This window comes from Rhineura floridana, chromosome 2, assembly GCF_030035675.1.
Source record: "Rhineura floridana isolate rRhiFlo1 chromosome 2, rRhiFlo1.hap2, whole genome shotgun sequence".
Lineage (NCBI taxonomy): Eukaryota > Metazoa > Chordata > Lepidosauria > Squamata > Rhineuridae > Rhineura > Rhineura floridana.
The window spans coordinates 103,570,843-103,594,624 of NC_084481.1; the positions used below are offsets into that span (position 1 = coordinate 103,570,843).

General features: G+C 40.7%; 1 protein-coding gene across 4 annotated transcripts in view; it reads right to left on the reverse strand.

Moving 5' to 3' along the window:
- ANO9 (anoctamin 9) overlaps positions 1 to 13,708 on the reverse strand; it is a 115,676-nt gene extending 101,968 nt beyond the window's left edge. For 2 of the 4 annotated variants that reach the window (XM_061609900.1, XM_061609909.1), the window contains exon 1: positions 13,351 to 13,708. In XM_061609900.1, the coding sequence (XP_061465884.1) occupies positions 13,351 to 13,356 (6 nt within the window). In that variant the 5' untranslated portion in view covers positions 13,357 to 13,708. Of the gene's footprint in view, positions 1 to 4,668; positions 4,690 to 5,235; positions 5,370 to 13,350 lie in introns of those variants that run through there. The other 2 variants (XM_061609902.1, XM_061609901.1) reach the window with 2 other exon arrangements.
- Between the last annotated feature and the right edge of the window lie 10,074 nt (positions 13,709 to 23,782).

Genomic DNA, 23,782 nt, shown 5'->3' on the forward strand with positions numbered 1-23,782 from the left:
GTTAATGGACAAGACAGATTTTACAATAGAGAAAAAGTTGAAATATTTAGGTATCATTATGACAAAAAAAAAATCAATGTTGTTTCATAATAATTATGAAAAATTATGGACAGAGATTAAGAAAGATCTGCTAAAATGGGATAAACTACAATTGTCATTAATGGGTAGAATATCTGTGATAAAAATGAATGTATTACCGAGAATGATGTTTTTGTTTCAAACAATACCTGTAATATCCTCTGATTTACCTTTTAAACAATGGCAAAAAGATATCTCTAAATTTGTATGGCAAGGAAAAAAACCAAGAGTTAAATTTAAATTACTACAAGACGCCAAAGAAAGAGGAGGACTGGGATTACCAAATCTGAGACTTTATTTTGCTGCCTGCTGTTTAGTCTGGATAAAGGAATGGATTTTATTGAGGAATAAAAGACTATTGGATTTGGAGGGCCATAACCTGAAGTGGGGATGGCATGGATATCTATGGTATGACAAAGTAAAAGTAAATGTAGACTTTAATAATCATTTTATAAGACGTCCTCTGTTGAAAATATGGAATAGATATAAACCAAGGTTCTATTCGAAAATACCATTATGTGTCTCAAGTCAAGAAGCGTTTTACAGAAGAGAAATGGCTGGAAAAGAGAAATGGTTAACTTATCAAGAACTATTAGAAAATGTACATGGAGAATATATAATGAAAGAGAGAGAACAACTGATAAAGGAAGGATATAGTTCTCAATGGTTTGCCTATTTACAATTGTTAGAAAGATATAAAATGGACAAGAAAATGTATGGGTTTGAAATAAGTAAATCTGATTTTGAAATAGGTTTGTGTACAAATGATGAAAATACAATTGCGAAAATGTATAAACTCTTGCTGAAAATGGATATGGAAGAAGAACAAGTAAAAGAGTGTATGGTAAAGTGGGCAAAAAAATGTGGTTATAACATACAAATGGATCAATGGGAAAATATGTGGAAAAAAGGCTTGAGATTTACATTATGCTATAATCTTAAAGAAAATTTCTATAAAATGATGTACCGTTGGTACATGACTCCAGAAAAGTTGTCAAAAATGTATAGTAATGTTTCTAATGTTTGTTGGAAATGTAAACAACAAGAAGGATCATTTTATCATATGTGGTGGCTGTGTAAAAAGGCAAAATCATTTTGGGCACAGATAGGTAGGATGATGCAAAAAATTCTAAAGATAAATATTCAGTCAAAACCAGAATTTTTTTTATTGGGTTTTATGGATAAACAAATAGAAAAGAAATATGGAAGAATAATATTATTTATGATTACGGCAGCAAGATTATTATATGCACAAAAGTGGAAAATGGAATCAACACCAACAACGGAAGAATGGCTATTGAAATTAATGGACTTACCGTATATTCCGGTGTATAAGACGACTGGGCGTATAAGACGACCCCCAACTTTTCCAGTTAAAATATAGAGTTTGGGATATACTCGTCGTATAAGACTACCCCTGCTTATGACATGCAGGTACTTAGCAGGAAAAGTGTCACCTATAAACTTATAAATATTAATATTTGGATTGTCCAGTTGTTTTGTTTTTGTGCCTAGGAATTACCACCAAAAACTGGGGAAAGATGTGAGAAATCTTTTTTTTAAAAGCAACATTAAATGCCTAGACTCTAGTTTCCAACACTATGGAGTATTTATTGATTGATTAAGAGAATTTATATCCTGCCCTTTTGCTGTTAAAAACAGAGCTCAGCACAGCTTACAAATATAGTAAAAACAATAAAAATACACAATCAGAGAAAAACAAGCCAAAATGTTAGGAAAAGGAGTCTTTCACACCACATGCTCAGTTCTAAATACTGTTGCAGCAAGTTTTACAAGTTCCTCCAGTATTCCACTGGTGCAGGCACTCAGACATTCATACTGTATGTTTCTTAGGTTTTATAAAAGCAGAGCTTTGCTTAACTCAAAATTTCTTCTCCCTTTGATAACCACATCTACACAGGTTCCACCTCCATACTCAAAATGAAACTGAGCCTGGAAGTGTACAACAACCCCACACATACCTTGCTAATTCGATTATCAATGCCAGGATGTCTGTCTTATCGACTACTCTCCTGCTCACCCCCCCCACACACACACACCGGGCATCATGAAAGACCCAGTCCTGGGCTCAGAAAGAAAATAAATATCTGGTCCTCTTCAAAGTATTGATAAGCCTCTTGTTTTAATTGAAATAATAATTATAAATTCTTGTTCTTATCACTAATGGGAGTTAATTATCTTGCATATGCTGCTGTTGCTTCTATGGCTGTAACCGAGTGAGGTTAAAGATAAGTGAAATGCAAATAGGAAAAAAAAATACAGAAGGCAGTAACACTTTCCTAAATGTAATACCATACCAACCACAACAAGATTCCTATAAGGCAAAAAACTAAGCATCTCACAACCAGTCAGGATTCCTAACCAAAAACCAAAAATATGATAAATGAAGAAATATTTATATAAGCATAACTATCAAATATATTTATTATTTACACAAACTGTAAAGATATTTATAGTGCAATCCTAAATTTATTTATTCAGAAGCAAGTCCCAGCGTATTCAATGGGGCTTACTCAAACAGGGACAGAAATGCAACCTCAAGTGATAAGCAACTTTATTCACACAACCCAAAATTCCGAATCATGCCACTTTACACTGTTTTGCAACTGTTTATACTTGTTTTTATGGTTATTGGATTTTAAATGGCTTTATTTCTTGTTGTGAGCTGCCTTGGTTTCCAACCCTACCTCACAGGGGTGTTGGAAAGACTCCATACACACACGCACACACTGCAGATGTATAAATACATACAGCCCATATAATAGTTTATTGTCAAACCAATTGGTCATCGCAGAAAAATCAGTATTAGTTTTTTAAAAATCAGTATTAGTTTCCTACAGAATAAAAACTGCAATACCTAAGTAAGCCCTGCCTACTTGCTTTAAAATAGGACTGGGGGGGGGGCAGAAAGAGAACACAAACACAATTCTTTTTTACATTCACTCCAAAGTCCCATTGATTTTCAGCATATTCATAATCATGTCTACTCAAAAGTAATTCCTACTGAATTCAATAGGATTTACTCTGGACATATGGGATTAGCACTGTTTTTACCCCCAAAAGCAACTATTGGGAAGGTTTTCAAAACACTGCCCAGGATCTGACTCCTACACACAACAGGGGGAAAAACTGAAATGTATATACCTACCCAATTTATGAGATTTTCAGATAAACAGGAGGGGAAACCACCATTTTCTGGCCTCACAATGAAGTTTTGCTGACACTGCCACCAAACAAACACTTCACTGATTGGCTGAAATCCTGAACGGGCGGGGTTAAAGCTACGAAGTGCTATACAGTAGTTTAAAAAAAGATTTAACCGGGGGGGGGTGCCTGATGTTTTTATATATATCTCGAGAACCGCACCACCTAGAAACTTAATTTTTTTTTTAAATGAAAGCTGAGAATCCGGGCCACCTAAGGGGCTAGCCGGGTGCCAGGTGGCATGCTTAGAATCCGGGTAAAACCCGGCTATCCGGGCAATATGGCAACCCTAATAAGACGACACCCGGCGTATAAGACGACCCCCGACTTTGGAGAAGATTTTCCAGGGTTAAAAAGTCGTCTTATACGCCGGAATATACGGTAGTAGAGATGGATAAATTGACATGTTTACTTAGAGAAAAATCGACAGACACATTTCTTAAGGAATGGAAGCCTCTTTTAGACTTTTTGTTGAAAGATCAAAATAAAATGATGATATTGGGATTTGACGATTAACTAAGATAGCCTATGGAGAAAAGTGATCCTGTATGTATATATTAAGGGACAGGTTTGATATATATTATATACTTATAGCTGATCTGCGACAAATTGGAAGTCAACTATTTTATTTTTTTTCTTTTGTTGTATTGTTATGTTTTTGTTGTTTGACTTTGTTTTGTTTGTCTTTTGAAAAATTTGAATAAAAATTATTTTTTTAAAAAAAGATTTTCTGGGTCCAGGGAGGGTCTCTTCAGGAGTGGTCTCATTACTGCCTGTTTCAGGCAGCCAGGGACCACTCCCTCTTGCAGAGAGGCATTAATCACTTCCCTAGCCCAGGCAGCTGTTCCAACCCTGTTAGCTTTTATTAGCCAAGAAGGGCAAGGATCCAGTACAGAAGTGGTTGCACGAACCTGTCCAAGCACCTTGTCAACATCCTCTAGCTGTACCAACTGAAACTCATCCAAGAAATCAGGACAAGGCTGTGCTCTGGATACCTCACTTGATTCACCGGCTATAACACTGGAGTCTAAGTCCTGGCAGATACTAAAGGATATATCACATTTTTTCTCCAGAAAAGTTGGGAAGTGTGAACAAGAGAGCTTGGTAAATCTAATGTGCTGACAAAGACCCAGGATAGGGTAATCTCATGTTCCTATCTTGTAGTCACCATCTGTCAGGCACCCTTAGATTGTTAGTGGAAGTGAATCTTTCACCTCGGGGTGGGCTTGGGCTTGGATGACCAGCTAGGAGATTGAAGTTATGAGGGCACAGCATGTTGCTGTTGTGTTCTAGTTTAGTGACAGGTCATCGTGATGTTTAGATAACTTTGTTTTGTGACTCTTCACCACCTTGAAAACATCTTACCATCTTAGCTCTTCATCTCTATTCATATTCTACTTTGTAGTCAGGACTTAATAAATCTTCTGCTGCAATTCAGCTTCAAAAGCACTCAAGTGCTGCTAAAATGCATTAAAATAACCCAGATTCAAAATGCATCATACAGTTAGTACACAGTGTAGCTCTGTTTGGGAATATCAGCATAAAAGACGGAGAAAGAGACAGACAGCTCCTTCATTAATTACCTTTGTTAATTAATCCAAAATTCTCTCTAATTAATTGCTCAAAGGATTATTTTTATAAGTTATTATTTATAAATTTTAAAATAAATAATTATCTTTTAAGGACTCCCAAAATCCTTCCAGTTCCCAGATTTCAAATATGATTCTGTCCCAAAATGTCTTTAAGTACTAGTTTCGTTTATAGACATTTTCAGACAGGATGTTTGAAATCTGGAACTGGAAAGATTTGGACAGTATCCAAAAGAGTAGAGCACAACATAAAAGGAAAAGTTAAAAGGGTAGGTACCCAGTCATTGCTTCATCATAAAGGTGGTTACAAACTACTGTACTGTCTAAAAAAATGTTCTCTTACCCTAGTCCAATCTATATCACAGAATGATGATTCCCAAACTGTTACCCAGAGAAAGGGAATGGCTCTTAAGCATGAAGCTAAACTTGGTCCTTAGTGCCTTATTTTGAGGTGGATGCAGCAGCATCTAAACTTCAGTGCCTTCTGCCGTAAAGAACTAGGACCTGGGAACTAGGAAATAGGTACTAGGAACCAACAACACCCTTATTGGCCTGTCACTGTTCAGCAGACTGCATGCCACCACCCTTACCTAAAGAGGTATGAGACTCTTGGGAAACTTTAATTGCATGGGTAGATAAACAAGTTTTACATACATTTCCCAACTGTTAGTTTAGGAAAAAGCAAAACAATGGTGTTTAAATATTTCTGTATCTATCACAACTATAACAATTTACTTATGAGTAAGCCCCACTGAACTGAGTGAGGACTTGTTTCTGCTTACAGGCTGCACCCCCAAAAAACATTAACTCTTATGCTTTCAGTATTGTAATGTGAGCAGGAATTCAAATGATTTGGAAATAGTTGTATGGGGAAATCAGTTCTGGATGAGACCAACAAAGAAAGGAACCTAAGAGCTATCTGTCTCAGTTTCAGTTTTATCAGAGGTTGGAAGATTACTTTTAAAAAGTAATAAATTACAGTTACAATTACATGGCCCAAAAAGTAGTTATTACTGTTACGGTAGCAATTGCTCTGAAAGTAACTGATTACTTTGCTTTTTCTCAAAAGTAATCACTACAATTACATTTCTGTTACTTTTTTTAAAAAACGCCTACAAGGTGCTGGCCTTGGCTGCTGCACATCTAAGTAGCCTAAAACAACATTAAAAATAAACACATACAGAGTAGTAGAATAATTCTTTTTACCCATAAGATAGCAGTGGTGGTCTCTCCGCTGGTAAGGGAGGTGGATAGGGAGGCAGAGGCCACTACTCAGATCTTTGCACGTCAAACCAAGTGCAACCCTTCCCCTACATCAGTGTTTCCCAAACTTTTTTATTTTTTTGTTGCTGGACTACAACTCCCATCAGCCCCAGCCAGCATGGCCAATGGTCAGGAATTATGGGAACTGTAGTCCAGCAACAAAAAAAATTAAAAGCTTGGGAAACACTGCCCTATATACACACACTCAGCCAGCAAGCATACTCTCTCTCACTTAACCACCTTCAAGACTCTGCCCTGCCACCAACTAAGGGACACTCACCCAAGCAAACATTTTCCCCTGAGATGCAAAACAGTTAAAATACTGCAAATGCAGCACAGTAGCCAGAGAGGGTGGTGGAGACCACTTTGTGTGTCAAGTGCAAACACAGTACACTCTCTCTCTCTCTCTCTCTCTCTCTCTCTCTCACACACACACACACACACACACACTCACACGTTGTCATCTTTCACCTCCACAGTTTTTTATCTCCATTCAGCTGCTGCCTCCTCCTCCTTTATCCATGTTCTTGCCCTCTGGCTCCTTTTTCCCTCCACTCCATTCTTCACCACCACTATCCGTTTTTTAAAACAATTGTTTTCTCCACCCCACCCCATCTGACTCTCCATCTCCTCCCGTATCACCTCCTACCCACCCACAGAGCGTAAGGGAAGAGCGATGCTGCACAGAAGCCCAGTTTAAGGCACATGATTTTCATCCACAAATCAGAGGAGCAGAAGACTTCCCTTGCTTCCCACCCCCAAATACAGTAATACCCAAATGTAATGCTGGAAACATTACAATTACTCCACAAAAGTAATAAAATTTCTCCTAGTACAATTAAAATATAAAGGAATTACCCACTCATTCTCCAAAAAAGTAATGAATTACTTCCAAGCTCTGAGTTTTTATATATATATATTATATATGAACACTCTCTCTCTCTCTCTCTCTCTCTCTCTCTAGTTCTGCAGCAACACATTGTTAAGTAAACTTTGTTCTTTCTAATACAGTATTTGTGGTTCATTTATGATCTTGCAATTATTGCATGGTGTCAGAAGACTAACTAAAAATAAGGCAGCGAAGAATGGACCAGCTGAAGCCTCCAGGAAAGTTGGTGTTTGAAGGAAATGCTACAGAGAACTGGAAAAGATGCAAGCAAGAGTTGAATTGTACTGCACTGCAAGTGGAGCAGATAAGAAAGAAGAGAGACTCCAGTCAGCATTATTTCTGCATGTGGCAGGTGAAGAAGCAAGAGAGGTATTTAATACTTTCCAGTTTGATGATGATGCAGATAAATATAAAATTCAAGTTTTGATGAATAAATTTGAAGCATATTGTGTGCCCAGAAGAAATGTTACTTATGAAAGGCACAGGTTCTACACCAGAACTGATTTGAAGCTTTTGGCTCAGACCTGTGAATTTGGGGAGCTGTGTGATTCTCTTATTAAGGATCGCATAGTGTGTGGCATTCAGACAGACAGACTGAGAGCCAAATTACTGAGAGAGAGTGATTTAACTCTTGAGCATGCAGTCAATTTATGCTGGGCAGAAGTGGCTGCAAAACACTTGAAAGATTTTGGAGCAACAGAAAAGCAAATGGATGCCTTAAAGGGTAAAAGTACCTTTGAAAAGCTGAAAGTAAGCCACCCTCAGAGTAAATGGAGCCCTGGCACTACTATTTATTTATTTGATTTATATCCTGCCCTTTCTTCCCATAGGACCCCTGGGCTCCCCAGAGAAAAGGAAATGCCACAGAGGCATGCAAAAGCAGCAGAGACCCACTGCACAGTGCCGTAACTAGGCAGGTGCAACAGGTGCACAGGCCCAGGGCCCAGGACAAAGGGCCCCCTGAAATGGAACTGACAAAAAAAATTGTCAAATATAATAATATTTTCACATTTTAAATTTCACTGCATTGCTCTGCTGTGCGGTTCAGATGTCGGTGAACCGAGTGCGTTGAGTGGGCCCAGGCAGCCCATTGCGTTATTTAGCAGTTTAGCAATTGGTCATTGCGTCGCTCAGTCCCTGGACGCCCTCGACACCCTCTGCTCACCAGCATCTGAATGACTGAATCACAGGACTGATTGACGCGTCACGCACGTGACGGGAGCGAATGTTTATGTTTATGTCATGGTTTATGCCACTTTTTACCCAACGACCACAGCTGAAAATATTGTTGATGCTGTTTGTTAACTAGTCTGACTTCGACTTGTGATTCGATAACGAATGAATTACTTTGTTTTTGCGTTTATGTGTTATTGACAATCGATGAGCGTTGCTGATTTACAAAAATCGGCTGCAGATCTCGCTATTAAGTATAGCAAAGATTTAAATATGTACAAGCTCACATGTGAAATTCAAAGCTTTAAGCTTGAAGCCTCGACACTAATACAAAACATTAAAACTGCAACTCTGCTTGATTTTCCACAGGCTCTTCATGACTTTGGATTAATTGAATCATATCCGAATATCAATGTTGCTCTCCGAATATTTCTCACTCTTCCCATTTCTACTGCTTCGTGTGAGAGAAGTTTTAGCAAGTTAAAATTAATTAAGAATTATTTAAGATCGACTATCGGACAAGAACAATTATCCAATGTTTCCATAATTTTGATTGAATATAATATCGTTAAAGATATTAATTATGATGATGTAATCAACGAATTTGCTGAAATGAAAGCCAGAAAAGTGCAATTAAAATAATTATTTTCATTTATAAATACATGTGAATGATCTTGTATATTTCTTGTGTACACAAAAATTATTTATAAACAATTGTTATATTGTATTTGTTTTATTATTACTTCCCCCCCCCCCAAAAAAAAATTAAGGGGCCTAAAAATAAAACCTTGCACAGGGCACATGAAAAGCTAGTTACGGCACTGCCACTGCAAGTGTGGTATCAGTCATCATGACATAAATGTTTGTCCTACATATGGAAAGGAATGCAGAAGGAGTGGCAAAGTTAATCATTTTGCTAAAATGTGTAAAACTAGAGATAGAAAACTTCAAGGCCGACACTTTTTCGGTAGAAGATACAGCTAAAACTGCTCATGATTTCTTCATTGGCACATTGAATTCTACAACTCTGGAAGATGAATGGTGTGTGGATCTTCTCATAAATGATCACAAGTATGTGACCTTTAAGATTGACACAGGTGCACAGGCTAATGCAATGTCTTTGAAAACATACAGAGCCTTGCAAGTTGAACCACTTCAGCATCTAAATACCAGATTAATAACCTGCTCTGGAAAAAAGGCTACATGTGTCTGGTAAATGTAAACTGGATTGCAAATATAAAGATCAAAGAGCTGAGTTAGAATTTCAGATAGTAGACTTTGATGCACAAGCTGTACTGGGTCTCTGGGCTGTGACTAATTTAAATTTGGTAAAAAGAGTCAATTTAATGAAAAGAGCACCAGTAAATCAATGGGATGTTGCAACAGAATGCAAAAATGTATTTGAAGGCTTAGGTTACTTACCAGAGAAATACTCCATCAAAATCATCCCATAGGTTCCACCTGTAATTCATGTACCTCGGAAGGTTCCAGTGGTACACTAAGGGATAAAGTCCAGAAGGAACTGACTCATATGGAACAACTGAAAGTCATAGTGAAGGTAGAAGAACCTACAGAGTGGGTGAATTCAATTGTGCTTGTAGACAAGCCTGGCCGAGACCAGATAAGACTATGTTTAGATCCAAGAGATATGAACAGAGCAATTTTAACAGAACATTTTCAATTGCCTATTGTAGAATAAATTACCAGTAAGCTAGCAGAAGCAGAATTGTTTGCTGTCCTTGATGCCAGTAGTAGATTCTGGCAAATTCAGCTAGATGACAAAAGTTCCAAACTCTGTACATTTAATATACCTTCTGGCAAGTACTGGCTTACAAGAATGCCATATGGTATCTCTTTAGCTCCTGAGGTCTATCAGAGAATGATTCAACATACATTTGAGGGTATTGATGGGGTCACATGCTACATAGATGATATCCTGGTGTGTGGGAAGACCAAACAGAAACATAAGAGACTGAAGAAAGTTCTGGACAAGTGCCGAGAAAGGAATCTGAAACTGGACCAAGTAAAATGCAATTTGCCATGACTGAAATAACCAAAGAACTAAAACCTGATTCATTTAAAATAGAGACCATCACTGAAATAACAAAGACGATCTTCTAAGGTTTCTAGGAATGGTGACTTTAGCAAAGTTTATCCAAAATGTGGCAACAGTGACAACTCCTTTAAGACAGTTGTTGGCCCAAGATGTTGAATTTTGCTGGATGCCAGTTCATGAAATAGCATTCACACAGTTGAAAGAGCTACTAACAAAAGCTCCTGTTTTGAAATATTATAATGTGAAAGAACCTATAACTCTGTCAGTAGACGGTAGTTCTACAGGATTAGGTGCTGTACGGTTGCAAAGAGGTGCACCTGTTGCATATGCTTCTAAAGCAATGACTGCAGCCCAATAGAACTATGCTCAAATAGAAAAGGAAATGTTGGCAATAGTGTTTGGATGCACAAGATCCCATCAATTTCTCTATGGAAAAAAAGTGGCTGTGGAGACAGACCACCAACCATAGGAGGCAATTTTCAGAAAACCTTTGCATAATGCACCTCCAAGAACCCAAAGATGGCAGCTGACACTGTAGAAATATCAGTTACAAGTGAACTACAGACCAGGCAAAGAATTAATAATTTCTGATACCCTGTCCACGGCATATATTGAACTGGAAGAAGGAATAGGTTCTGAAGAAGTTGAGGTTAACCTCATGGTGTCTTATTTACCAATCTCTGAATTAAAACTGAAAGAATATCAGGTGGCTACTGAAAATGATAGCATGTTGCAAATCCTGAAAAATGCTATTTTGCAGGGGTGGCCAGATAGAAGAGTGGAAGCTCCAGAGAGTATAAGTGTCTATTGGAATTACAGAGAGGAACTAAGTGTTCACAATGGACTCATTTTTAAAAGTGACAGAATCATAGTATCACAAGATTTGAGGAAAGAGATATTGAAAATTATACACGAGAGTCATCTGGGTGTTGAATTATGCAAAAAGAGGGCACAAGCAGTTGTATATAGGCCAGGCATATGTGCTCAAATTGAAAAATGAGTACTGTCATGTACCACATGTCACACATTCAGAAATAAAAACCAAAAAGAATCAATGTTACTTCATGAAATTCCAAGAAGACCTTGGCAGAAGCTAGGAATGGACTTGTTTGAATTTCAAAGAAAAGACTATACTTTTGGTTGATTATTATTCACAATATGTGGAAATGTTTGCTTGAGAACATTATAAGCAAGTCAGTAATTTTACACTGTAAATCTATATTTGCAAGACATAGTATACTTGAAGAGGTTGTCAATAATAACGGCCCTCAATTTTGCTCTAGAGGCTAAAATGTTTGCCAAAGAGTGGGGCTTTGTTCACACAACATTCAGTTCATTATTTCCTCAATCCAATGAATGGCAGAAAGAGCAATCCAACTGTAAAGAGGATTCTGAAGAAATCTAGTCCGGATAACACAGATCTATATCTTAGTTTACTGAATTACAGAACTACGCCTACAGTAGATACAGCATCAACTTTTAATGGGGAGACATTTAAGAACCAGGTTGCCTATCTCAGCACCATTGTTACAACCTCAGCAGGTAAAAGGTGGCATACAGGCACATATGGAGAGAAGAGAAGAAAAACAGTAACATTACTATGACAAAGGTGCAAAGCCTTTACCACCTTTGCAGGTTGGTGATTCTGTTAATGTTTGGCAAAATAGAGTGTGGAAACCAGCAAAAGTAACTAGCCAAAATATGACTCCAAGATCATATTTGGTTCAGACTGATGATTTAACTGTCTACAGGAGGAACAGAAGAGATCTGCAAAGCACTCCAAGTTGTGAACTAACAATGGGTGAGACTACTGAGACTGCAACTGCACTTCCATCAGAGGTAGACTTATCAGAGTCTCAAGACAACAAAAGTGGAACAGTTGTAGCACAAAATGCCCGTGAAATACCACAGAAGATTTTGGATTCTAAGTTACCTGTTACTACATTGAGAGGCAGAGTGATCAGAAAACCAATTTCACATAGACATTAATTAATTTCTTTTTTTAAAATGGGAGATGGAGCCAGTGTGGTGTAGTGGTTAAGGTGTTAGACTACAACCTGGGAGACCAGGGTTTGAATCCCCACACAGCCATGAAGCTAACTGGGTGACCTTGGGCCAGTCACTGCCTCTCAGCCTCAGAGGAAGGCAATGGTAAACTCCCTCTGAATACTGCTTACCATGAAAATCCTATTCATAGGGTCGCCATAAGTCAGAATTGACTTGAAGGTAGTCCATTTCCTTTCTAATGTGAATAGGAACTCAATGATTTAGAAATAAGTGTATGGGGGAATCAGGTCTGGATGAGATCAGCAAGGAAACGAAGCTAAGAGCTATCGTTTCAGTTTCAGTTTTATATATATGAATTGTGCCCGAATGATACCAAATGATGTCTTTTTCATCTTTCCCTTGGCACTCTAAATAATAAATGAAATCTAACCTCATTCTGTTTGACACACCACTTCTTTATACTGTCTAGCAGGGATAGGCAAACTTGAGGCTTCTCAGATCTACTTGGCTAAAAAAAACCACCCTAAAACCTAGAACCGCAAGATCCACCAACCAGAACCAGGTGTAAAAGGATAGAGTTAGAATTAAAGAACAGGTGCTCTAAGTGCACTGAATCTAAACACTTGTTTTCAGCACCAGAACTGAGCTCAGCTCAGCCTTTTCACATTAAAAGTGCTCTCCTACTGGTTTGTTTAGTTCGTTTCATCAGACTAAGTTAGGTGGGAAAGGTCTCTTTGTCGTTGCTGTTGTTAAACGGTTAGGAGTCAGAAAACCACGAGGATCTCCTGCAAAGCATCCAAAGTTCCGCTAGCAGATCCCAATCTATCTTCTGCCCATCCCTCAGCCAAAATGTACAGGTGCTACAGAACAACCCAAGGTCGATCCGCAGGGAGCGACCGCGCCAATTTCTCTTTCCCTCGAATGTGATTGGTCAGTTTACGACCGTTCATAAGGTCAAGCGGCAAAATTGCTGGTTCAGATGAAAGTAACCGGAACAGTGTGAAAAATACCGGCTCTCTAGAAGAAGGCTTTGCATATGCTTTCTGCAAAGGGCTTTCTTTTTTTCTTACCTGCATGGTGCTTCTCTCTCCTTCTCTCGTGAAGCAAGAAGTTAGTGCTTCTCTCTCCTTCCCTCGCGAAGCAAAATCAGGAGATGTCTCCTTACTAGAACTCAACTCGATCTTGCAGCACTCTAGAGGAATAATCCTAGGGCCTCCATCGGAGCGACCCCCAACATGCTTTGTTTAGGCTTCTCCACCCCTTTGTCTGCCGTTTCTGTTTCATATAATCCCAGCAGCTCTCGAATACTTGGACTTCCGCGTGAGGTTGCCTGGCTGTGCCGTGATTCTCTCCTTCCTGAGGAGAGGGAGCCGCCTGTGGCCTCTCGCCATACAAGGAGAGGCGGGAGCGCCCTTTCCGCCCGTGCAGTCTTACCTGTGTGCTGCAAGAGGTTGGGGAGGGACAAACCAGGCACTTCTCGCTATTGGTGTATGGTGTTGCTTACTGCTGTTGAGCCAAGATGGTTTCCTCGGGGTAATTCTCCCCCCCCCAAGAACCGCGACCACCCAAGTCCCAACTAACTCAATGGGCAAAATTTGAGAAGTAAACTATAATTAAATAATAGTGTGTGCCATTCACTGTTCGAACCTGTGACAACTGCAGTTTCTAGTGGAGCCTTGTTGACCTTTGCTACAGGCTGAAAGCTGCTCACAGTCTGCCGTTTATTATGGGTTTGCTCATATAGTGCCATCATGTGCCTGGTATTTTTACACAGAAGCATAAGCCAAAGGTTCCCACCCCAAGAAGCTTACAGTTCTACATTTAGAAAAGAGCAGGGAGAGACAACAGACGGAGGGGAAAAGCCAAAGTAACAAGGCATATGGGCTGGACATAAGTTTCTCCCCATCTTGAATAGAAATCTAATGCTTCGTGGAAGAAGGCTTTTGTTTTTAATATAGTTTAGGGGAAAGGAGCACCAAGAGAGAATGGGCAGAATAGTCTGGCAGCGAGACAATTGGTCAGCTTTTTCTATATCCTTTTTAAAACGCATAATTGCAGCTCCTTGAAAAGTTGTAGTTACAATAGCTTCTCCAAAGCTCAGCATGTGATGCGCAGCAATAATAGTTTCATACAACCAGCTCAGCCTATGGCAGAACAGCTAAAAGCTCACTTAAACTACAGACGTTACAGGCTCAAATTGTCCTGAAAATAAGAGTTCTGTATTAGAAAGGCACAATAGTGCTGTGAGTCTCTTTAGTAATAAAGTTGATGGGGGGGAATTAGAGAGATGAAGCCCTCCTGGTGGTCCCTAGGCAGGATAAAGTACATGGGGCAGGTGCCCAGGAAAGGGCTTTTTCAGTAATAGCTCCTTGCCTGTGGAACTCTCTCCCTTATGAGTTGCATCTGGCCTCATCTTTAGCATCAGGTGGCTGGTCAAGACACCATTTTGGATGGGATTTGGAAGAGGAGAGAACTCTCTGCTGCTGTTATTAGTAAGGGTAGGGACATACTCCCTGTTCTGCCGGTTCCAGTGTGTCTCCATCTCTCTCTTCTGAAAATGGGGGTACACAATGCTAGTCAAACCCTGCTCCCTTTTACTGTAAGACCTTTTGGGAGCAGCTTGAGTGCATTTTTAAAAAACTTCAGCTTCAAACAGATTTCGCAACTGATTGGCAGATGTGGCAAAGGTGTGGCATATGGAATCGCTTTGCTATAGGCGACTAGTGTGTTCACAGCCTAACTGTCATTTAGTGATTTGTTGTGTGTTTTTAACGGATTTTGAAAAATGGGTTTTATATATCTTGGATGTTGTTTTGTTGTAAACCACCCTATGGCCTGTGCAAAAGGTGGTATATAAATAAGCTAAACAATAAATAAATAAAAATAATGAGCAGAGAGGGGAAGGTGGATAGGGATGCATTCTCTTATTCTTTTATATTAGAATTCAGGCCGGTCCAGTGAAATTGATCTATAAAACAACAAATGGGTAGATGGAGATGCATTTCCCTGTCTCTCAATATGAGAACTTGGTGACTGTCCAACATCAGACCAGCTCAGCAAGATCAGCAAGTCCAATGCTGAGGTGTGATAGGACTTGGAGTACAACATCTGGAGGACCACAAGTTCTCCATCCCTGCTGTAGACAAGGGGTCATGTGGATTTTGAGGGCTGGTATCTATGATTTTGTCTTGGTAAGGCTCAATATGTATCAACAGTGCTGTAGAAATACTTCACACAGAGCGTAATTAGCTAATAGAATTCATGGTGATGGCCACAAAGATAGTTTTTTTTAAAAGTATTGCAAACATTAATGAAGGATAGGATATTCACATAGACAGCCTTCCCTAATCTGGTGCCCTCCAGATATTTTGGGCTAATACTCCCATCAACCCAAATTAGCATGGCAGATTGGATTTATAATCTAAAACATTTGGAGGATACCAGATTGGGGAAGGAAGGATGACATATATCAAGCAGGTCCTATGTAAATAGCAGAAGTGCACTGGTGGCAGGAGATCATATATATCATTTTGGAACATGTGCAGTTCCCAGTGATATGGCTAATGGTATTCGGCCCTGTAATAGTGTTGCCTAAGCAAACAGGGACAGAGTGGGCACTGAGGTTTGTTGCAGGATCTAGTCCTTGGGTTTGTGTCTTCAAATGGTCTGTTATTGTGGATATGTAGCTTCATATAAGATACTATCAGAAGCCACAGTGGAACAGGAGATGCCAAATCATAAGTGAGCATGGGAAACTGTAGAAAGTCTTTACTGCCACTTACTAATAATTAAATATATGCCTTTTGACTATCCTCTTAAACTGAAGTATTTTTTAATCCTAGTATTCTTAATGTTCATGAGTCCCATGCCAAGCAACTGGGAGAAATTTATAAATATATATAATAAATAAATTTAATTTCTGTGTCGCCTATCTGGCCAATGGCCACTCTAGGCGACGTACAAAATCATTAAAATACAATTAATAAAATACAGTGATACAATATAAAACAGTGTAAAATCAATAAATCTGCAACAACAGTATTAAAAGAGGGCAGGAGGCATTACAGTTATAGCAGTTAACCCTCCTCAGAAACCCCGAAGGCCTGTTGAAAGAGCCAGGTCTTTAAGGCTTTCCGAAATACATTTAGGGAAGAGGCGTGCCGGAGATCTTGTGGGAGGGAGTTCCAAAGAGTGGGGGCCGCCACTGAGAATGCCCTCTCTCTAGTACCCGCCAATCTGGCTGTTTTTGTTGGCGGGATTGAGAGAAGGCCCTGTGTGGCCGATCTTGTCGGGCGGCATAATTGGTGGCGTTGAAGGCGCTCCGTGAGATAAACTAAATTTGATTGTATTGTAGAATCTGGCTGTAGACTTGTGCCCCCCCCCGTGCTGTTGCAGCCCCAACCAACATGGCCAATGGTTAGGTATGATGGAAGTTGGTCAGTAACATCTGCAAGGCCATGCATTGTAGACAATGGATCATGTGGCATGCTCTGGATAGTAGATAGAAGCATCTGGGACCATGTGGGACCGCAATACCTTGTGGAACGCCTCTCCCGCTATGAACCTACCCGTTCACTTCGTTCAGTATCTAAGGCCCTCCTCCGGGTACCAACTCACCAGGATGCCCGGAGGACTGTTACTAGATCTAGGGCCTTTTCTGTGGTGGCCCCCGAATTGTGGAACAGCTTACCGGAGGAAATACGCCTGGCGCCTACGGTTCTTTCTTTTAGGCACCAGGTTAAGACCTGGCTATACTCCCAGGCATTTTAATGTTTAATGTTTTATGTTTAATGTTTTAGTTTAATGTGTTCCTCTTTGTTACTGATTTTATTCTATATTGTATTTTAATCTCATTTTGTACACCGCCCAGAGAGCTATTAGCTATGGGCGGTCTAGAAATGAAAATAAATAAATAAATAAATAAAGTGTGAATACAGGTCAGCAGGTTTTCAGAATAAGGGGGGTGTTAGTCTCAGTTGCACAGTGGTATTCAGAAAGTGAGCTTGTACTGCTCAGGTTAATAGTGATATGGAAGCATTTTGAAACTGACTTGTCTTACAGCACCATCTACTGTGCTTCTGACAGCACTGCGAGTATCAGTGTGGACTGCTTTATCAAACATAATGGTTCCTTTGTATTTATTATTTTATTTTATTTCTTTATAAAAGTATTTATTTGCTGCTCTCTTGCAAAACATCCGGGTGGTGTCCAGCAACATAAAAACATTTTAAAACAATACAAAACCATCATTAAAAATTACTGTCTATTCAAACACATTTTCAACAGCTACATAGGCCTGATGGCACAAAAAAGTTTTAAAGTGAAAATCAAAAGTGAGGATGCCTGTCAAATCTCTATTGGAAGAGTGTTTCACAGCATGGGACTAGCAATACTATGTGTCTGACTTCTAGTTCAGGCCAGTTGGACTTGTTTGGCTTTTCATTTTGTCAGCGTATTGTAAATAAGCCCACAAGAGTTACTAGCCTGCAAACCTGTTTACTAGCCTGCTATGGGCTAACAGAGAAGGGTCAAAGAATTCCATTCCTCTTGCAGTAGCCTGCTGCATTTTTGTGCTGAGCTTGGTGAAGGAGGATTCCCTCCTCTGGTAGCCTGATTGGTTCCTATGCTGGACACAACAGAGACAACGCACCCCATCCCTCTTCCTGCAGTCCACTCATTTTCCTGAGTGGAATTCCATGCACTCACTTGCATGCAATTCTTCATTGCCTCTGGCTAGAGAGCAGAATTCTGCTATCGTGGCCTTGGCAGATTTCTCTTTAATGCATACCTGCACTTCTTGAAGTTGTTGTGCGCAAAGCATATAATTCCCAGTACAGCTCCAGGGCCAAATTCCTGCCATGATCATGTTTCAAACTGATGCAAACACCTTGTTTGGCACCTGCTGCCATCATATACCTTTTTCATTTTACAATGGGCTTTTAAAAAGAAAGAAAGAAAAAGAAAAGTACATTTCTCCATTGTCCTTCCATTCCTCTTTTAGTTTTTTAAAAACATCTTATTTATTTATTTAAAATATCTATAGGCTACCTTTTCAAGCAAAGTCCAAGGTGGCTTATGTGATAAAGATTTCCAAAATACAATAGCAATACATAATATATGTATGAAATAGTTTTTACAAGTATCTTAGTAGTAAAAGCTAAACAAGCGAGCAATAATAAAATACCCACCTAGCCATGAGTATAAAATCCAGTTTCCCAGTTCAACCTTTTTAGGGAGCAGTATGACAAAATGTATAAATCATGTATGGTCAGCTTTCTGAAATAAATAAGTCTTGGGAGCTCTTCTAAAGGACTGGAGTGTGGTGATCTTTCAGAGGTTGAGTGGCAACAAGTTCCAGAGCTACAGGGCTATCACAGAAAAGGCCCTTTCCCTTATGTCTGTCAAATTGACTAACCCAGGTGGCAGGCAAATGAAGAGGTCCTTTGTTCCTGATCTTAATGTGTAGGCAGGTCAATATGCATACAGGCTATCCTTCAAACATCTTATACCCATGCCCATAAAGCTTTAAAGGTTAAAACCAGCACTTTAAACTGGGCTCAAAAACACATCAACAATTGCAATTAGTATAATAACTGCCCCTGCAAGCCACATTTTGAAACAGCTGAGGTTTCTGGGCTGTCTATAAAGGCAGCCTCACATAGAGCACATTACAGTAGTCAAGCCTTGACATGACTAGCACATAGATTACGTTGGTTCTTTTCCATATTACATACTATGCTGTGGGAGAGGGAATTTCTCTGTACAATGCTGTGGGAGAGGGAATTTCACTGGGACAGAGACTGAACAAGTTCCTACAGTTTAGTGTCTTTCTTCTCAAGTAACTGTTAAGTGGGCATACAAACACACAGAGAAAAGTTAATCTAAACCAGAGGGGTACATAGAGAGAGCTGTACCATTCCTGTGATTGTGGTTACATCTTCCCCTCCCCCATCAATGAAATGATTGGCTTCCCTGGGCAATGTGAAGTTGAAGGGGCACGATTGCAGATTGAAATTGATAAGAGAAATGATCAAGGAATACCCAATCACTTTGAATGAATTCAAATCTGCGGGGCCCAACGAATTGCATCCCAGAGTATTGAAGGAACTGGCTGAAGAACTCTTAGAACCACTGTCTATTATTTTTGCAAAAATGTGGAGGATGGGTGAAGTGACGGAGGGCGAATGTTGTTCCTATCAAATGTTTGCCTTTCGAAAAGGGCAAAAAGAAGGAACCAGGGAACTACAGACCAGTCAGCCTGACATCAATCCCTGGGAAAATTCTGGAGCTGATTATAAAGCGGTCAGTCTGTAAGCACCTTGAAAACAATGCAGTGATTACTAGAAGCCAACATGGATTTATCAAGAACAAATCCTGCCAGACTAATCTTATCTCGGGTAGACTCCCTCATAGATTGTGGGAATGCTGTAGACATATCTTGACATCAGGAAAGCTTTTAACAAAGTGCCACATGATATGCTGAATGCTAGCTGAATGTGGGCTGAATGGAACAACTATCAGGTGGATCCACAGTTGACTACAGAATTGTATTTATTTATTACATGTATACCCCACCTTTCTTTTCATGATAGAAACCCAAGGCAGCTTTCATATGGTTCCCAGGCAGTCTCCCATCCAGGCACTGACCAGACCTTCATCGGGGTGCTGGCCTCACGTGCCTTCCAGAGCTTGGAAAAGTTACTTTTTTGAACTACAACTCCCATCAGCCCCAGCCAGCATGGCCATAGCCTGGGACTTGTACTCAAAGAGTCCTTATCAAGTGTTCCTTCCCAAACTGGGATGAGGTAACGAACAGGGTACCACAGGGCTCGGTCCTGGGCCCAGTGCTCTTCAAAATTTTTATTAACAACTTGGATGAGGAGGTGCAGGGAATGTTTATCAAATTTGCAGATGATACAAAATTGGGAGGGATAGCTAATACCCTGGAAGATAGAAACAAAATTCAAAGGGATCTTGATAGGCTGGAGCATTGGGCTGAAAACAACAGAATGAAATTTAACAGGGGTAAGTGCAAAGTTCTACACCTAGGAAAAAGAAACCAAATACACAGTTATAAGATGGGGGATACTTGGCTCAGCACTATTACATGCGAGAACCATCTTGGAATTGCTGTTGATTACAAGCTGAATATGCGCCAACAGTATGAGGTAGCTACACACATGGCAAATGCTATTTTAGGCTGCATTAAACAGAAGCATAGTTTCCAAATCATGTGAAGTATTAGTTTCCCTCTATTCGGCACTGGTTAGGTCTCATCTTGAATACTGTGTCCAGTTCTGGACACTGCACTTTAAGAAGGATGCAGACAAACTGGAACAGGTTCAGAGGAGGGCAACAAGAATGATCAGGGGACTAGAAACAAAGCTCTATGAGCAGAGACTGAAATAACTGGTCATGTTTCAGCTTGAGAAGAGAAGATATGAAGCATTCTTCAAGTACTTGAAAGATTGGCACACGGAGGAAGGCCAGGATCTCTTCTTGATCGTCCCAGAGTGCAGGACATGGAATAATGGGCTCAGGTTGCAGGAAGCCAGATTTCAACTGAACATCAAGAAAATTGTCCTAACTGTTAGAGCAGTATGACAATGGAACCAATTACCTAGGGAGGTTTTGGGCTCTCCAACACTGGAGGCATTCAAGAGGCAGCTGGACAGCCACCTGTAAGGTATGCTTTAATTTGGATTCCTGCATTGAGCAGGGGGTTGGACCTGATGGCCTTATAGCCCCCTTTCAACTCTACGATTGTATGATTCTCCTCCACCCACATTCACGTGTATACAGTCACCAGAAACTACTATGCATGCCACACACCAAAGTGTAGAACTTGCATGTGTAAATCTACTCACTGATTCTATCCTAACATAAGTTCTTCTCCAATTGTCTGTGATCATGCAGATGAGAGAATGGCTGTTCAAATAAATGGTACCCCTATAATTTTCTAAATATTATTGTAACCTGGGCTTTTCTTGTGACAATACTCACCAGTATGGAGTACTGGTGCCTTATTTTTGCTGCCCATGGCAGCCATTTTGTGTTGGCACCCATTGCACTTTTGTCAAAATATGAGTACTGGCACCTAATTTTTTAATAGAAAAGCATTTATTGTAACAGACGATCACGAGAAGAGCCCTGCTAGATCAAAACAAAAGCTATTTAGTCCAACTTCCCATTTTTCACAGTGACCAACAAAATAGCTATGGAAAGTGCGCAAACAGAAGAGCAATAGCCCTCTCCCATTGAGCCTGCTCCACGAGCTAGAGGGAGCCCCAGCTGACAAAGCATCAAGGTGAGTTAAGCAGCAGAGCGAGTTCGGCAGCAGGGCGAGGAGGCCAGGGCCCCCCACTCTGCCCGTCTGTTCCCTAACCTCAACTAAACCGCAGTCTCCAACCCATTGACATAATAAACCTTAAACAAAACTATGCAGGTAAGAAGCCAGCAGGGGTGTGGGGCTTTCCAGTGTTTTGCACCGCCTGCAGCATGTACAACTATCTGCTTGTTGGACAGAAGTTGTGGGTGTGCTCTCGGTGCAATGAGCTCCTGGCTCTCCGGGAACGACTTCATTTCCTTGAGGCCAAGGTAGCGGACCTGGAAAAGCGGAGAGAGGCACAGAGGTGTGTGGAGGAGGCCTTCAGGGACGTTATAGCTGAGTCCCACTCCAAGGATGATAGCTCTCCTGCTATCATGGAGAACAATGGTCTCGGGGAAGGAGAGCATCCAGCTGAGGAAGAGGGAAACGATCCCTTAGAAGGGACCCATTCCTTGGGGGATGAGCAGCTATCCTCTCGTGCCAAGGATATATCTCCAGGGGATGGAGGGATCCTTGTAGTGGGTGATTCGATCATTAGGAACATAGACAGTGGGGTGCGTGATGGGCGTGTAGACCGCAAGGTGTTTTGCCTGCCTGGTGCGAAGGTTGCGGATATTGCCCGTCGTTTAGATAGTTTGGTAGACAGTGCTGGGGAGGAGTCAGTGGTCGTGGTGCACGTTGGCACCAACGACATGGGGAAATGCAGCCGTGAGGTCCTGGAAGCAAAATTTAGGTTGCTAGGTAGGATGCTGAAAGCCAGGACGTCCAAGGTGGCTTTCTCTGAAATGCTACCAGTTCCACGTGCAGGACCAGCCAGACAGGCCCAGCTTCGCAGTCTCAATGCGTGGATGAGACGATGGTGTCGGGTGGAAGGGTTTGGATTTGTTAGGCACTGGGGAACATTTTGGGACAAGCCGGGCCTGTACAAAAGGGACGGGCTCCACTTGAACCAGAATGGAACCAGACTGCTGGCACTTAAAATTAAAAAGGTGGCAGAGCAGCTTTTAAACTGACTGAGGGGGGAAACCCGACAGGAGCTGAGAAAGGTCCGGTTCGGAATAAACCTCCCCCCTGGGATAAAAACCAAAGAAATGATGAAATTTTAAAAGGGGTAGGCCTAGAAGTAGGCATTGTGAGAGCAGGGGCACAGGATATAAATTCAGAAGAGCAAAATTACCACAGGCCAAACCACAAGTGCCAAAGACACTTGAAGAGAGACACTGCTTACAAGTGCCTGTACGCTAATGCTAGGAGCCTCCGAACCAAGATGGGAGAACTGGAGTGCTTGGTCTTAGAGGAGAGCATTGATATAGTGAGCATAATGGAGACCTGGTGGAATGGAGAAAACCAGTGGGATACGGTTATCCCTGGATATAAACTATATCGGAAGGACAGGGAAGGACGTATTGGTGGCGGAGTTGCTCTATATGTGAAAGAAGGCATTGAATCCAGCAAGCTCGAAACCCCAAAAGAGGCGGACTCCTCCACAGAATCGTTGTGGGTAGTGATACCATGCCCCAGGAAGGACTTAATACTGGGAACGATCCCCTGATCAAAATGCTCAGGGAGACCTTGAGATGAGATATGAAATTGAGGAAGCATCCAAACTAGGAAATGTGGTAGTAATGGGTGACTTCAACTACCCGGACATAGACTGGCCGCATATGTGTTCCAGTCATGAGAAACAAGCAAAGTTTCTAGATACTCTAAATGACTATTCCCTAGACCAGTTGGTCATGGAACCGACCAGAGGGACGGCAACCATGGACTTAATCCTCAGTGGGGACCGGGACCTGGTGCGAGATGTAAGTGTTGTTGAACCGATTGGGAGCAGTGACCATAGAGCTATTAAATTAAACATACATGTAAATGGCCAATTGTCAAGAAAATCCAACACAGTCACATTTGACTTCAAAAGAGGAAACTTCACAAAAATGAGAGGATTGGTAAAAAGAAAGCTGAAAAACAAAGTCCAGAGGGTCACATCACTCGAAAATGCTTGGAAGTTGTTTAAAAACACTATATTAGAAGCTCAACTGGAGTGCATACCGCAGATCAGAAAAGGTACCGCCAGGGCCAAGAAGATGCCAGCATGGTTAACGAGCAAAGTCAAGGAAGCTCTTAGAGGCAAAAAGTCTTCCTTCAGAAAATGGAAGTCTTGTCCGAATGAAGAA